General features: G+C 38.6%; 1 protein-coding gene across 5 annotated transcripts in view; it reads left to right on the forward strand.

Annotated features, from left to right (window-relative positions):
* The window catches only part of AOAH (acyloxyacyl hydrolase), a 141,022-nt gene that overhangs the window by 82,440 nt on the left and 44,061 nt on the right, over positions 1-14,521 (forward strand). For all 5 annotated transcript variants that reach the window (XM_073332890.1, XM_073332885.1, XM_073332887.1 and 2 more), the window contains exons 13-14: positions 2,101-2,192; positions 5,750-5,832. In XM_073332890.1, the coding sequence (XP_073188991.1) occupies positions 2,101-2,192; positions 5,750-5,832 (175 nt within the window). The remainder of the gene's footprint in view (positions 1-2,100; positions 2,193-5,749; positions 5,833-14,521) is intronic.

Here is a 14,521-nt window from a genome sequence, read left to right on the forward strand (position 1 = left end):
AGGCACTTTTGAAAATCCTGCTAGGCACCAGTCTGCATCTTCCCATGCTTAAATATCTTTAAAAGTCTGGCCTTAAGTACTTTGATGGATCAGGGTCTCTGCTAAACTGGAATACAGTTTTAGGTTGGAACATAGTTCTAAGCTAATACATGGTTTCCAAGTCAGTTTCAACATGGCTAGGTGCTGGCTATACTATATTTAACCTAAATTAGCCTGAGAACCAGTTTAAAATCATACTATAAAACTTGTTCCCTGACAACAGTTCCCAGCCCCCCAAGTGTTGGCAGGTCCTAAAGAAAGAAGTGGCTTTAGATGCTTTTGTTTTAAAATACATTTCATCATCTTTTTTAAGCCTTACATGTGTATTCTGTAATTGATAAGGGATCTTAAACATTATTTTATATTTACTGATTTTATTTTAAACATTTCACTTACTCTCTTATAATAAACATATTTTGGGCCAAAATTTCAAAAGTGACCAGCCAAATTGTGTGCTTAAACTCCTTCTCTTGTGCAGAGTATTTGTGCATCTGCAGTAAGTGCCTCTTGCACACACAAATATAGAATTGGAAGCAGACAGATCTGAAAATTGTCCCCAGTGTTTTTCTTAAGAGTGAGATGAAGGGTTATCAAGCCAGAACTGTTTTCACCTTGGTAGCTAAAGCAGATTTACTGTAAGTAGGTCAAATATGATGCGACTTGCAGTCTCCCCTTCCCCCATCCCCGCCTCTAAGAATCAAAACCTGTAAGGATTGCAGCATTTAGCTCTTCTATTGTTCATTGTTCACCTCTGGAAAGAATTATCCACATGCTGGTTGTGTATAGTTGTGGGGGTTTTTAGAAAAACACAATTGCTTAAAAAGAAAATGAAGTCAATAAATTAAATGCATTACAGCAGCATGTAGGTTTCCTTACTTTATGCTTTGACCTTCCTTTGTTTATAAACAGTTTTTCATCAACAGTTTTTCAGCATGAGCACAAAGGACTTGTGCATTTGTCTCTGAAAGTGTACCTCAGATTGCTAAAAGCTGAACATTTACTCTGTCTTCTCACAAGGATGAGATGGGGTGATTTCTCCAGGCTATTTTTCTTCCCTTTTGTGATTTTTTTAACGCTTTCACAAATCGAAATGGAAAAGAATAGAGTGCCATTTATTGAATGTACAATAGAGCTTTCATCCCCATAGTGTCTTTCATAGAAACTGTATTCTAAAACGTATTACAGAGATAAATAAGAGCAGAGGCTAGAAAAACATAAAGGCTGTATCTGTTTTCATGAAAGTTCTTACTAGCAGCTCTTCCTGCTGCTAGGAGGGTTTATACCCTGCTCCCCGCTCTCCTTCCATTCATGTGCCCTCCCCTGACTCCCTTCCCCATCCCTGGATTCTCCCCTGTAGCAGAGGGATCCCCAGTCACATCTGTCTTGCCATGGGGATGATTCCTTCCAAACTCTGTGAATAAAAAATATAAAAATAAAAATGTCTGTGGTAAAACCTGGAGGAGATTGACTGAGGCCTAGGAAACCCAGATTCACTTTGTGAAGTTTCTAAAACGGCATGTGTTTGCACCCTACCCTTCCCACAGATCCTAGGGATCAGGGAGAAAAGAAGGCTTCAGCCCTGAGGTACATGATCCCTTAGGTAGTTATGCCTGGCATCCCATCTCCCCCATAGCATGGGCCCTTAGGAACCTTGCAGCCATTGGCTCCTTTGCCCACAGACAAAGGGTCCATGAGATGGGTGCAGAAGTTAATGCTGCAAGCCGATATCTACCATTCCAGTGGTGCTGTAAGTATTGTATAGGCTGTAGTTTGTGAAGCACTGTGGGGTCTTTCAGAATCACAGTTGATATTACAATGTATGCATTTAAAATGTTTCTACTAGTCTGAAAGCGTTTATTGGTTCTACTCTTATTCTCCATGTTAGGGATAGGAAATATCTCCGAAATAAGTAGCAACTTTTTAAGTGTAACCACTATATAAACGTATGGTATTATCCCTAATTGGCTGATGCTCCAAACTGAGAATGTTGGTTTGATTCTGTGGGTGGGATTTTATTTGGGAAAGCAAAACCATCTTAATTGCTTTTAAATTTCCTTTCAGAAATCATTTTCTGATCTCCCAGTGGCTCTTACCAATGAGCTTGACTGGCCCCATTTCTCAGGGACCACTGGATTTCTGAACTCCACAATTGGGTAAGTTCATAGAAGGACTAAGCCAAGTTTCAGCAAGCCTTGATGGGGAAAAAAAAAAAGAAAAGAAAGACAGGGGAGGAGAAACCAAGCAAAGATGATGGGAGAAAAATCCAATGTTTGAATGGAAAAATAAAAGTGCTGGCATGCTCTGCCTCTGCTCTTCCTAAAATCATGCTTGTCTCAAAGATTTTCCCCCACACTCTCTCTCCTCTCAAACATTTTCACTAATGTGTGGGCTGCCAGACCTGCCTCACCTACTCCTTCAACTTTGCTTGCCCTCTGTGCAGTCTCTAGAGATGGTCAACATAATTTATTTGGAAAAAAAAAAAGATTAAATTTTCCTTTTTTCAAAACCAGAAACTTTAGCATAAAGCTCTTGGTATACTGCCCCTCCCCAAAATTTAATTCCAAAAATTTTAAATGTGGATTTGTTTGGATTTGTACTTTTTCCCCTTCCTATTTCCTTTTTTTGCCACTGAATGAATGATGTTTGCATTTTTAGCGAGTGTTTCACTTTTTCATTTTTCTTTTCCCCTTTTTCCACCCTGCAACTTTTGCAAGTCCTCACCTTTGAAAAAGTTACAGTGAAAAAGGAAAATGAAACACTAACCCTGCCATTCTGTAACTTTTACAAAGTTGGAGATGTTTGGAAAAGTAGAGAACTAAAAGAGAAAATGAAAAAGTGGGGATGTGGGGGAGAGAAGCCCTTGACCTCATTCACTTTATTGCACTGAATGGCAAAAAGTTGAGGAATGGGGGCAACAAGAGGAAGAAAGGAAGGAAAATGCAAATGTTTTAGAAAAAGTATTTCACAAAAAATTAATAAATGCAAATGAAAAATTGCTCCATTTTGATGCCAGTGAAATGGAAACAACTTCAAATCGTCAACATTTTTCCTGAAATTTTTTCCATTTTTTGACCCGCTCGAATAGGCTAAGTGTAGGCTAAGTGTAGGCTAAATGGAGTGCAGAGGGGATAGCGTTATGGACACAGAGCAGCTCCACTAATGCTTCATGCCCTAGAGCAGTGGTGGGCAATCTGCGACCCATCAGGGTAATCCACGGGCGGGCCGTGAGACAGTTTGCTTACATTGACTGTCCACAGGCATGGCCGCCCGCAGCTCCCAGTGACCGCGGTTCGCCGTTCCCGGACAATGGGAGCTGACAGGTTGCAGGTTGCCCACTACTGCCCTAGAGCATTGACTCTCAACCTTTCCAGACTTCTGTACCCCCAAGTTTCACCTCACTTAAAAGCTACTTGCTTACAAAATCAGACAAAAATACAAGTGTCACAGCACACTATTACTGAAAAATGGCTTACTTTCTCATTTTTCCCATATAATTATAAAATAAATCAATTGGAATATAAATATTGTACTTACATTTCAATGTACATATATAGAGAACTATAAACAAGTCATTGTCTGTATGAAATTTTAGTTTGTACTGACTTTGCTAGTGCTTTTTATGTAGCCTGTGTAAAATTAGGTAAATATCTAGATGACCTGGAAGACCTCTGTGTATCCCCCAGGGGTACACGTATCCCTGACTGAGAACCACTGCCCTAAAGAGGCTGCTCAGGGTGCATGTAGTAAAGTGGTCATGACAGGGTTAATTATGTCTAAATTATTATGGGATGGAGTCCTGCTCCACTCCTGCACCCTCTTATTTCCGGTTTAGTCAGTATGCGGGGTTTTTTGTCACCACTTTGTTGTGGTGTAATTAAATAAATATCAAGTTCCAAGCCTGCAGTCCTGTGAGTAGAGTTATTTTTGTTGCTCTGAGTGGTCCATTTACAAAACTAGGGACTTGGAGAAAAGACGTAGCCCTAGGGGTTAGCATATATACGCTTGGATTCTGAGTGTCATGGTTTGCTCCCATGTTTTTAATTTACATATCTACTTTAAAATAATTGGGCCAATATATATCTGGAATATGTAAAAGCAGGACTGAAGCAAAGCTAGCTAAAATCCTATGTAAACAGAATTAAAAAACTGGGATATTATGCTGTTTTCTACGAAGCATTTATTATTTATATTGATTAACTAAATATTGCATTCTTTGACCAATGCATCTTCTTTGCTTTGCTTTCCACTTCATGCTGAAGGCTGTAGAGATTTAATGTGTTACTTCTATAGCCTCTTTCATGGTTAATGGTCAGCATTATCCCATTTCAAAGTAGGTAATATTTTGTTTTTTCATTCTTGGTTTCAAGACTTGTTATGGCTTTATATTTATCTGCATTGTGTTTGCCATCCTTTACCCCAAATTCCTCTACATCTGAGTTCCAACACAACTTCAACAGCCCCAGTAGGGATCAACAAGTATCAACAAGGGTTCTAGAGAGCGATCTTTTTATCAGCTTTCCTTAAAGCTGTTCTCCTTTACAGGAGATTTTTACATTTTTCTCTGCGGTACAAAGGAAACGGAAAAAATAATCAAATACAATCTGTCTTTCAAATCAGTCGGTCCAAGATTTAAAACACGAGGAAATGAATGTCCTGCCAATACTTCCTCACTCTTATTTACTGTTCCACAACTATAACAAGAAGCCAAAATCCTTGCAGTCAGTAGTATTGCTTTGGTAAATGACATCCAGCATAAAGGTTGGTGAAGCCATTATCTGAAGAATCAGTATAAACACAACTAGAAATATGGACAATTTGAAAGCTCTTGTCAGCCTAGAGAGAGCTTTTGGGGGATATCTAGATTTCCACTTAAATCATTATATTTAATAGAAAATTATTAACTGTAAAAAGAGGAGGCAGAAAAACAAAGGAATGTCAGGTTTGGATCTAAAATTGATTTCTGAATTTTCAAAACCACTGAGTCTCCCTGTTCTTCAGAGAATTAAATCTAAAGGATGCTAATGCCTTGTTTGGCAGTTTCAGGCTTGGGACCCTACTGTGCCACACAGAAAAGCTTTCCTGGTCATTTATGTCAGAGAAGAGTTTAAATGAAAATCCTCAGAAATAGCCAGTGCAATTTAAACCTGGCAAAGGCAGGTTTACCTTTTTCTCACCTACGGGCTGCTTCCTCTGGCTACTTGGTTTTCCCTTACCCTCGTTAACCTGCTGATTGCCTTATCCTGCCTTTCTAAATTGCTGTATGCGTCCAGCTTGCATACAACTCTGACAAATCTTCCTCAAAATGTTAATTTGAATCTCTTCCTAGAATTTTAATTATCAACTTGTCAAAATTACCGTACTCCATTGGCTTAAATTATGCCAAAATTCCAAAATTAAACTATGAGGGATGTGCTTAATGGCATAGCAAACAAAATATGCCAAATAATGCAAAATAATGGTTCAATCCTGCAAACACTTGGTAGTCCCATTGACTTCGGTGGGACTACTATTGATAAAAAGTATTATACTTGGTAGTAAATACTAACACCAGTAGTTAGTGTATGCAGAATTGGGATCTAAAACTGTTCAGAGAACATATTGTATATTTTAATCTATTTTTAATATGTAATCTGACAGCCCTTCTCTTTAAAGCTAGCCATGGTTTCATTTGTAGCATATGAGTTGAATACCTTTTGTTAATGTGTTTCAGAGGCTGGACAGACTCTCTGTATCTACGTTTACGCAGAAGAAACCGCTGTAATCACAGAGACTTCCAGAATATTTCCAAAAATGGTACTATAACCTAATTTTTTCCACAGATGAAAGTTTTATCTTGATGTTGAATTAATGGGTACAGCTCAGGAACACCATTCAGAAAAATGCTACATAACTGCATGCATGAATTGTGGAGAAGTAGAGAACAGGATCTATTTAACACAGTGTTTTTTCTCTTCGGTTCAGTCTCTCTATTGATTCTGAATAAGAACTGATTTATGCTTGATCTCTTTCATCTCCTCTATGACTAATGAATTACTTCTGCCAGACTAATAATTGATGCATTTCACTGTAACTCTAAACTGGAATTCATTTTTCTCTGTCTAAATATTTTTTCTAAAATTAAAAAAGTTTCGTTCTTAACACTGAAGTTTGCACTGAGGTTCTGTGCCTCCAGAATTACGAACTTTAGAAATTGTTGCTGGATTGAAAGTTAAAATATTTCCTCCCCCACCTCACATGGCCATTCTACATCAGTGATAGAATTAAAAGCCATACAAAATCAAAACTGCATGTGTGATACAGAAAGCCACCATGTTATGAGTCCTGGTTACAGAATGGGTAGTGTCTGACATGGTTGGAATACCATTTGGTCCTGCAGTGGAGATCGGAATAAATCATTCCTGAATTGTGCTGTGACCTATGATTAGGTTCACAGTCGTCCTGCCTTCTCAAGGGCAGGTTGGCTCATGCATCTTATTCCTGCTCTAAAAAGAAGCAACATGCCTTCCTCCCTATCCCTGATTGTGTTGCATCCCCATCCTGGCATTCAGGTTTGTGCTAGGAGGTATTCCTGCCCCATTGTACAGGGATGTTTGGGAGATTAGATCTTCTCTATGCAATACAACTCTTTATTCCTGGAAGGCTGTTGTAGAGTACAGGTCAGACTTTTGTATAGTGTGTACATACTAGAGCTATTTAAGGTGTTCTGGTGGCCTAGGGGATTGGCACTCACAGGGTCAGAGGGCCCAGGTTCAAATCCCTTTGGTCCCCTGGAGAAATGAAAATTGTCAGGCAAGATTATCACAATAGTCCCTTCTGGTTTTATAATCTGTGCATATAACATCACCTGTCTATAGCAGCTATATGTTCAATTTCCCTCTCTTTCTCTGGCCTCTCTTCTTTTTTTTTATACATCTTGATGAGCTCCCCATCTCTCTTTCTTTTCATTTCACATAGATATTTTACACTCCTGTTGCAGAAACCTGCAGGGTATAAATGAGGTGAGATTGTGCCAGGGCAAATTCTCTCAAGAAAACTGAGAGAAAAATTTAGGAGGACAAAAATTACAAGCAATAGAAAAGTCCCATGATGACTTCCCTTAGTGTCTTCTCTTAATCACCCCCATGACAGAGTATTGTAAAGTATTTCCTCTTATGGTGTAATATTTTCCCCAAATAGGAAAATTTAAATGGACACTGTCAACACTGGTAAGGCTAAAAACTGATCACTGAACTGACAGTGGTCCCATCTGGGAGAACTAAACCTATCTGCCTAAAATAATGCTTCCTACTACTGGAAACATGAAAAGAAAGAAGATGCAAAGAAATTCACAATGCAGAAATCCATTTCCTCTATCATAGGACCAGTCCTGCAATGTGCTGAGCTTCCTCAGCTCCCAGTGAAGCCACTGGGAAATGAAAGCGCTTAGTATCTCCAGGATTCATGTGGCACTGTGTGGAATCAAGCCCCTAACACTTAGACAAGGGGTTTTTTTATCATATGCCTCATAGAAAGCTGTGTGTCATCTTTTCTTCATATTCCTAGTGTCACTATGAAAACAAATAAAAGAAGGGCTGCTCCAGGTAAGAGCTTTCAGAGGGCCCAGACTCAGTCGATGGGAGATCAATATTTTACTTACTGACTTTGATGGGTTTTCCTTTAAAATTCAGACTTTGGAGATTAAAAGTGAAGCAGAGAGAGAAAAACAAAACAAAAAATCAGCCATTTAAAAACACGTCTATCAAAATTCAGCTGAGGAATTGTTGCATAAGTAAAGTTTTAGGTACTTAAAGGACAGTTTATTTTCTTGGTGGTGTTAGGGTTAGAGGAAATTTTTGAGGTTTCGTTTCCTATGTTTGTTCATTTTACAACATGCAGAAATGCTGATCACTGCAGGCTGGCAAAATCCTGTGCCCCGTCTGCATAGGTGGGGTCTTAAATGCATTGTGAGTGCTGTGGTTTTGCTGTGTGGGGGTGAAAAACTGTGAAGCATCTGCAGTGAGGCAGTCCACATCTATGTGTACAGTGGAGAAATGTTCCACAGCAGCAGCCCGGGTCACAGTGCAAAGGGAGCCAGGAAAGGCTGAGGGCATGGCCCGTAACAGCTTTCCTAAACATAATGATGTCACAGCTTCCTCTAAAGTCCACTAGCCTATAAAGCCAGAAATGGGATTTCAGTGCCATTGTAAACTGGAGAGTCCCAATTTCCCAAGGTGACCTAGTAAACATTTATATCCATGGAGAGGTCTGAGATAACAACTGTTACATCTGTGACAGCCTTAAGGGACAGAAAAACCCTTGTAAGTTATTTGTGAAGATTATTATGGCTCCATCTGAGCCCTGCATGGTTGGACTCATGGTCTCTGAGGCACTTGGCTTTACAGATGGAGAGATACAAAAATAGTCACACTAGAAACTATAAAAATGCTCCAGAATGCTCCTAAAATAGTTTATCTGTAACATATGTGGTGTATACAGAATACACGATGGTATGGTATAAAGGCTTTCTCTGCACTCATTTGGGATGATGCACATAGCTCACCAGTGGCTTTCCAACATGTTTAATATGTGAGCTAGGTTACTAATTCATAACTAATAATTTTCTCTAGCAATTTCGTTTCTTTTTTCAGTTTGCAAGTGATCTGTAAATAGTTTACAAATCTAATTTATTTGCTCCTCAAAATTATTTGTTGAATAACTTCTGGAAATAATTTTTGGAGCACAGTTTATTCACAACCAGTTCATCGTACTTATTCAGTAGATGAAGTCCTAAATTCAAGCTGTTTTAAGTGGATCGGTAGGTCACGTGGCATATTTTTGTTTCCTGGTTGGATTAGTGCAATTCTTAGGATCAGGTTTCCAGTACAGATACTCACAATTATGAATTGGAAATTTACTTTTTGTGTATGTTCTGCAATATTTGCTTGTTTTGGTGAACATTTCTGCTAGTGAATTTATTTTACTATAATATTCACAAAGATGAACATGAGAGGGACATGAACACAGTCAAAGTGGATTCCCTTAAAAATCATCGAATAGTTACAGAATTTTGTTTTGCAGTATTCACCCACCTCTCTCTGTCACGCAGACATCATTGTGTGTGTATATTGGGGCTGTCAAGCAATTTAAAAAGTTAATTGCGATTAATCGCGCTGTTAATAATAGAATACCATTTATTGAAATATTTTTGGATGTTTTTTACATTTTCAAATCTATTGATTTGAATTACAACACAGAATACAGTGTACAGTGCTCACTTTATATTTATTTTTTATTACAAGTATTTGCACTGTAAAAACAAAACAAAAGAAATAGTATTTTTCAATTCACCTAATACAAGCACTGTAGTGGAATCTCTTTATCATGAAAGTTTAACTTACAAATGTAGAATTATGTACAAAAAAAACTGCATTCAAAAATAAAACAGAGTAAAATTTTAGAGTCTTCAAGTTCACTCAGTCCGACTTCTTGTTCAGCCAATCGTTCAGACAAACAAGTTTGTTTACATTTGCAGGAGATAATGCTGCCTGCTTCTTGTTTACAATGCCACCTAAAATGAGAACAGGCATTCTCATGGCACTGTTGTAGCCGGCATTGCAAGATATTTACGTGCCAGATGCAATAAAGATTCATATGTCCCTTCATGCTTCACCCACCATTCCAGGGGACATGCATCCACGCTGATGATGGATTCTGCTTGATAATGATCCAAAGCAGTGCAGATTGACGCATGTTCATTTTCATTATCTGAGTCAGATGCCACCAGCAGAAGGTTGATTTTCTTCTTTGGTGGTTTGGGTTGTGTAGTTTCCACATTTGAGTGTTGCTCTTTTAAGACTTCTGAAAGCATGCTCCACACCTCGTCCCTCTCATATTTTGGAAGGCACTTCAGATTCTTAAACCTTGGATCAAGTACTGTAGCTATCTTTAGAAATCTCACATTGGTTCTCTCTTTGCATTTTTCAAATCTGCAGTGAAAGTGTTCTTAAAATGAACATGTGCTGGGTCATCATCCGAGACTGCTATAACATGAAATATATGACGGAATGTGGGTAAAACAGAGCAGGGGATATACAATTCTCCCCCAAGGAGTTGAGTCACAAATTTAATTAATGCATTATTTTTAATGGGTGTCATCAGCATAGAAGCATGTCCTCTGGAATGGTGGCCAAAGCATGAAGGGGCATACAAATGTTTAGCCTATCTGGCATGTAAATCTCTTGCAATGCCAGCTACAAAAGTGCCATGCAAATGCCCATTTTCACTTTCTGGTGACATTGTAAATAAGAAGAGGGTAGCATTATCTCCTGTAAATGTAAAGAAACTTGTTTGTCTTAGCAACTGGCTGAAGAAGAAGTAGGACTGAGTGGACTTGTAATTTTACATTGTTTTGTTTGAGTGCAGTTATGTAACAAAAACAAACCTACATTTGTAATTTGCACTTTCATGACAAAGAGATTGCACTACAGTACTCATATGAGTTGAATTGAAAAATGAAAATATTTATAATAAAAAATAATATACACTTTGATTTCAATTACAACACAGAATACAATATATATGAAAATGTAGAAAAACATCCAAAATATTTAATACATTTCAATTGGTATTCAGTTGTTTAACAGTGCAATTAAAACTGCGATTAATCATGATTGATTTTTTTAATCGTGATTAATTTTTTGAGTTAATCACATGAGTTAACTGCGATTAATGGACAGCCCTAGTGTATTTACATGCATTTTGTAATGTATTGAGTGTAATTATGGTATAGTTGTAGTTTTTATTATCAGTAATGACTACTAAAGTCATATAACTGAAAGATTAATTGCATGACTGAGTGATTGTAGTGTAAATACAATATAGTTAATGTATCTGAGTTGTAAAAATAAATCAATCAAGTATGAAATCAAAGGGGTGATAAAAAGCAGTTTAGTAATGTAATTAAACTTCCAGAATGGGCCTGATCCAAAGCCCACTTATATCAATGGAAACACTCCCACTGATTTCAGTGGATTTTGAATCAGGCCCTATATGAACAGGTAATACTTAGCAGTTAAAAACATAATCGTGGTGTAGGTTTCAGAGCAACAGCCGTGTTAGTCTGTATTCGCAAAAAGAAAAGGAGTACTTGTGGCACCTTAGAGACTAACCAATTTATTTGAGCACAAGCTTTCGTGAGCTACAGCTCACTTCATCGGATGCATACTGTGGAAAATACAGAAGATGTTCTTATACATACAAACCATGAAAAAATGGGTGATTATCACTACAAAAGGTTTTCTCTCCCCCCACCCCACTCTCCTGCTGGTAATAGCTTATCTAAAGTGATCACTCTCCTTCCAATGTGTATGATAATCAAGGTGGGCCATTTCCAGCACAAATCCAGGTTTTCTCCCCACCCCCACCACAAACCCATTCTCCTGTTGGTAATAGCTTATCTAAAGTGATCACTCTCCTTACAATGTGTATGATAATCAAGGTGGGCCATTTCCAGCACAAATTCAGGTTTTCTCCCCACCCCCACCACAAACCCATTCTCCTGTTGGTAATAGCTTATCTAAAGTGATCACTCTCCTTACAATGTGTATGATAATCAAGGTGGGCCATTTCCAGCACAAATCCAGGGTTTAACAAGAACATCTGAGGAAGGGGGGGGGGGGAGTAGGTAGGAAAAAACAAGGGGAAATAGGTTATCTTGCATAATGACTGAGGCACTCCCAGTCTCTATTCAAGCCTAAGTTAATTGTATCCAATTTGCAAATGAATTCCAATTCAACAGTCTCTCGCTGGAGTCTGGTTTTGAAGTTTTTCTGTTGTAATATCGCAACTTTCATGTCTGTAATCGCGTGACCAGAGAGATTGAAGTGTTCTCCGACTAGTTTATGAATGTTATAATTCTTGACCTCTGATTTGTGTCCATTTATTCTTTTGCGTAGAGACTGTCCAGTTTGACCAATGTACATGGCAGAGGGGCATTGCTGGCAAATGATGGCATATATCACATTGGTGGATGTGCAGGTGAACGAGCCTCTGATAGTGTGGCTGATGTTATTAGGCCCTGTGATGGTGTCCCCTGAATAGATATGTGGGCACAGTTGGCAACGGGTTTTATTGCAAGGATAGGTTCCTGGGTTAATGGTTCTGTTGTGTGGTATGTGGTTGCTGGTGAGTATTTGCTTCAGGTTGGGGAGCTGTCTGTAGGCAAGGACTGGCCTGTCTCCCAAGATTTGTGAGAGTGTTGGGTCATCCTTCAGGATAGGTTGTAGATCCTTAATAATGTGTTGGAGGGGTTTTAGTTGGGGGCTGAAGGTGACAGCTAGTGGCGTTCTGTTATTTTCTTTGTTAGGCCTGTCCTGTAGTAGGTGACTTCTGGGACTCTTCTGGCTGTATCAATCTGTTTCTTCACTTCCGCAGGTGGGTATTGTAGTTGTAAGAATGTTTGATAGAGATCTTGTAGGTGTTTGTCTCTGTCTGAGGAGTTGGAGCAAATGCGGTTGTATTGCAGAGCTTGGCTGTAGACAATGGATCGTGTGGTGTGGTCAGGGTGAAAGCTGGAGGCATGTAGGTAGGAATAGCGGTCAGTAGGTTTCCGGTATAGGGTGGTGTTTATGTGACCATCGTTTATTAGCACTGTAGTGTCCAGGAAGTGGATCTCTTATGTGGACTGGACCAGGCTGAGGTTGATGGTGGGATGGAAATTGTTGAAACCATGGCGGAATTCCTCAAAGGCTTCTTTTCCATGGGTCCAGATGATGAAGATGTCATCAATATAGCGCAAGTAGAGTAGGGGCGTTAGGGGACGAGAGCTGAGGAAGCGTTGTTCTAAGTCAGCCATAAAAATGTTGGCACACTGTGGGGTAGTTACACTGTATTTGCTATGTAACTACAGTGTAACAGTCACTGTATTATAAAGCATATACTATGTGTGTATACATATATATTCCAGGTAGGTCAATAACTTCAGTATCTGCATACAAAAAAGACTATTTGCTTCTGAAGACATTTCCCCTATATCCCTAATTATTGTTAAGAGTTCTGAACCTACCCTTATTTATTAATGCTGGGATTGTTTCAGTTTTTCAAATCACCATTTATCATATATTCCATCATTATTTTGTTCTATGATCTGGTGTATTGGTGTTTTTTTGCCTTTGACCTGAAAAGCTCAAGTACTGTACCTGTTAACGTATACTCTGGCCCACTGAACATTAAAGCACCAGGTATTTCACTGCAGCCTGGAATACAGTTAGAAGTTTAAAATGTTACCTTCATCTCAGCTGTCTGGGGAATAGTAGTTCACCTGGATGCATTTGAAGAAACCTGGAGCCTTTTTCTTTGCACCCTAACATTTTAAATTGCTTTATTGTCTTGAGGGAGCAAAAAGTTCATTAAGCAATAAGACATTTGCAGCCGAGCAGCCCAGTGCTGAACGCTGGCACAACTTGGAACCTGACTCTTCCAGCACATTTCAGCAATGCTCCTTTTCATTTCCTGCATAATCTGGTGTGTACTGATCAAAATACCTATCTAATGAGTAGCCATTAGTGACCTAATTGCAATACATCAAACTGGTATACAGCAAGTTAAAAATATCCACCTCTGATATTAAAAAGAAAGGAAAGAAAATGTCACTTTATATTAAGGTTACATTTATAAATTGCTTATACAGGTTTAATACATGATTAATAGAGTTTTTTAATAAATCATCAATCAATTATAGATTGTTGTAGAGTCCAGCTGGTTAAAGAAAACACACAACTGAGGATACCTCTCTGAAGTGCAGCCTTTTGTACATTAAATTAAAGAAGGATTTTACTGTCATCAGCTTGCTACCATTATTGTTCTTTACCTTCAAAATAGCCACAGCTACCATCTTGCTGTCACTACTTTATAGGCCACAGAGAGACGGAAATGACTTTGTCAGTGTGGAATGATGAGATTGTGGACATGAGTAAGGCCTTGATTCAGGAAAGTATTTAAACATAAGCTTTGTTGTTAAGCACTTGCTTAAAGTTATGCATGTGCTTAAGTGCTTTTCAGAACAGGGATATTTTCCTGATTTAAAGTCTAAGTGAAGTCTCCATTTCATCTTACCAGTTGGGTGAAATGCTACTTAAATTCACAGCTGCACCATATGTTGTGAAAGGTGTTGTTGGCATAGTCCCATTTTGCATATGCTTGTCACTCATAAGGTTACCAAGACGTGGGCCATTAATTTTTATTAAATTGTGAGAATGATTCACTTCTCAATTTATAGGGAAAGTTAGAAGCAGTTTGACTGTTCACAAACAAGGATGGGTGGTTTACTGGAGATGACTGTGTGGGCAAAGCAGTCAAGTCTAGATTCAAATCCAGATTCAAATTTACCCCAAAGTTCAGAATTATTTTAATCCTTCACTATTATATAAAATACCATTGGAAGCATGTTTATAGTGGTGGTCAGTTGCTGGCACTGTTTTGTGCAGGTGGAGGAAAAGGGGTCCAC

The sequence above is a fragment of the Lepidochelys kempii genome, chromosome 2 (genome assembly GCF_965140265.1).
Source record: "Lepidochelys kempii isolate rLepKem1 chromosome 2, rLepKem1.hap2, whole genome shotgun sequence".
Lineage (NCBI taxonomy): Eukaryota > Metazoa > Chordata > Testudines > Cheloniidae > Lepidochelys > Lepidochelys kempii.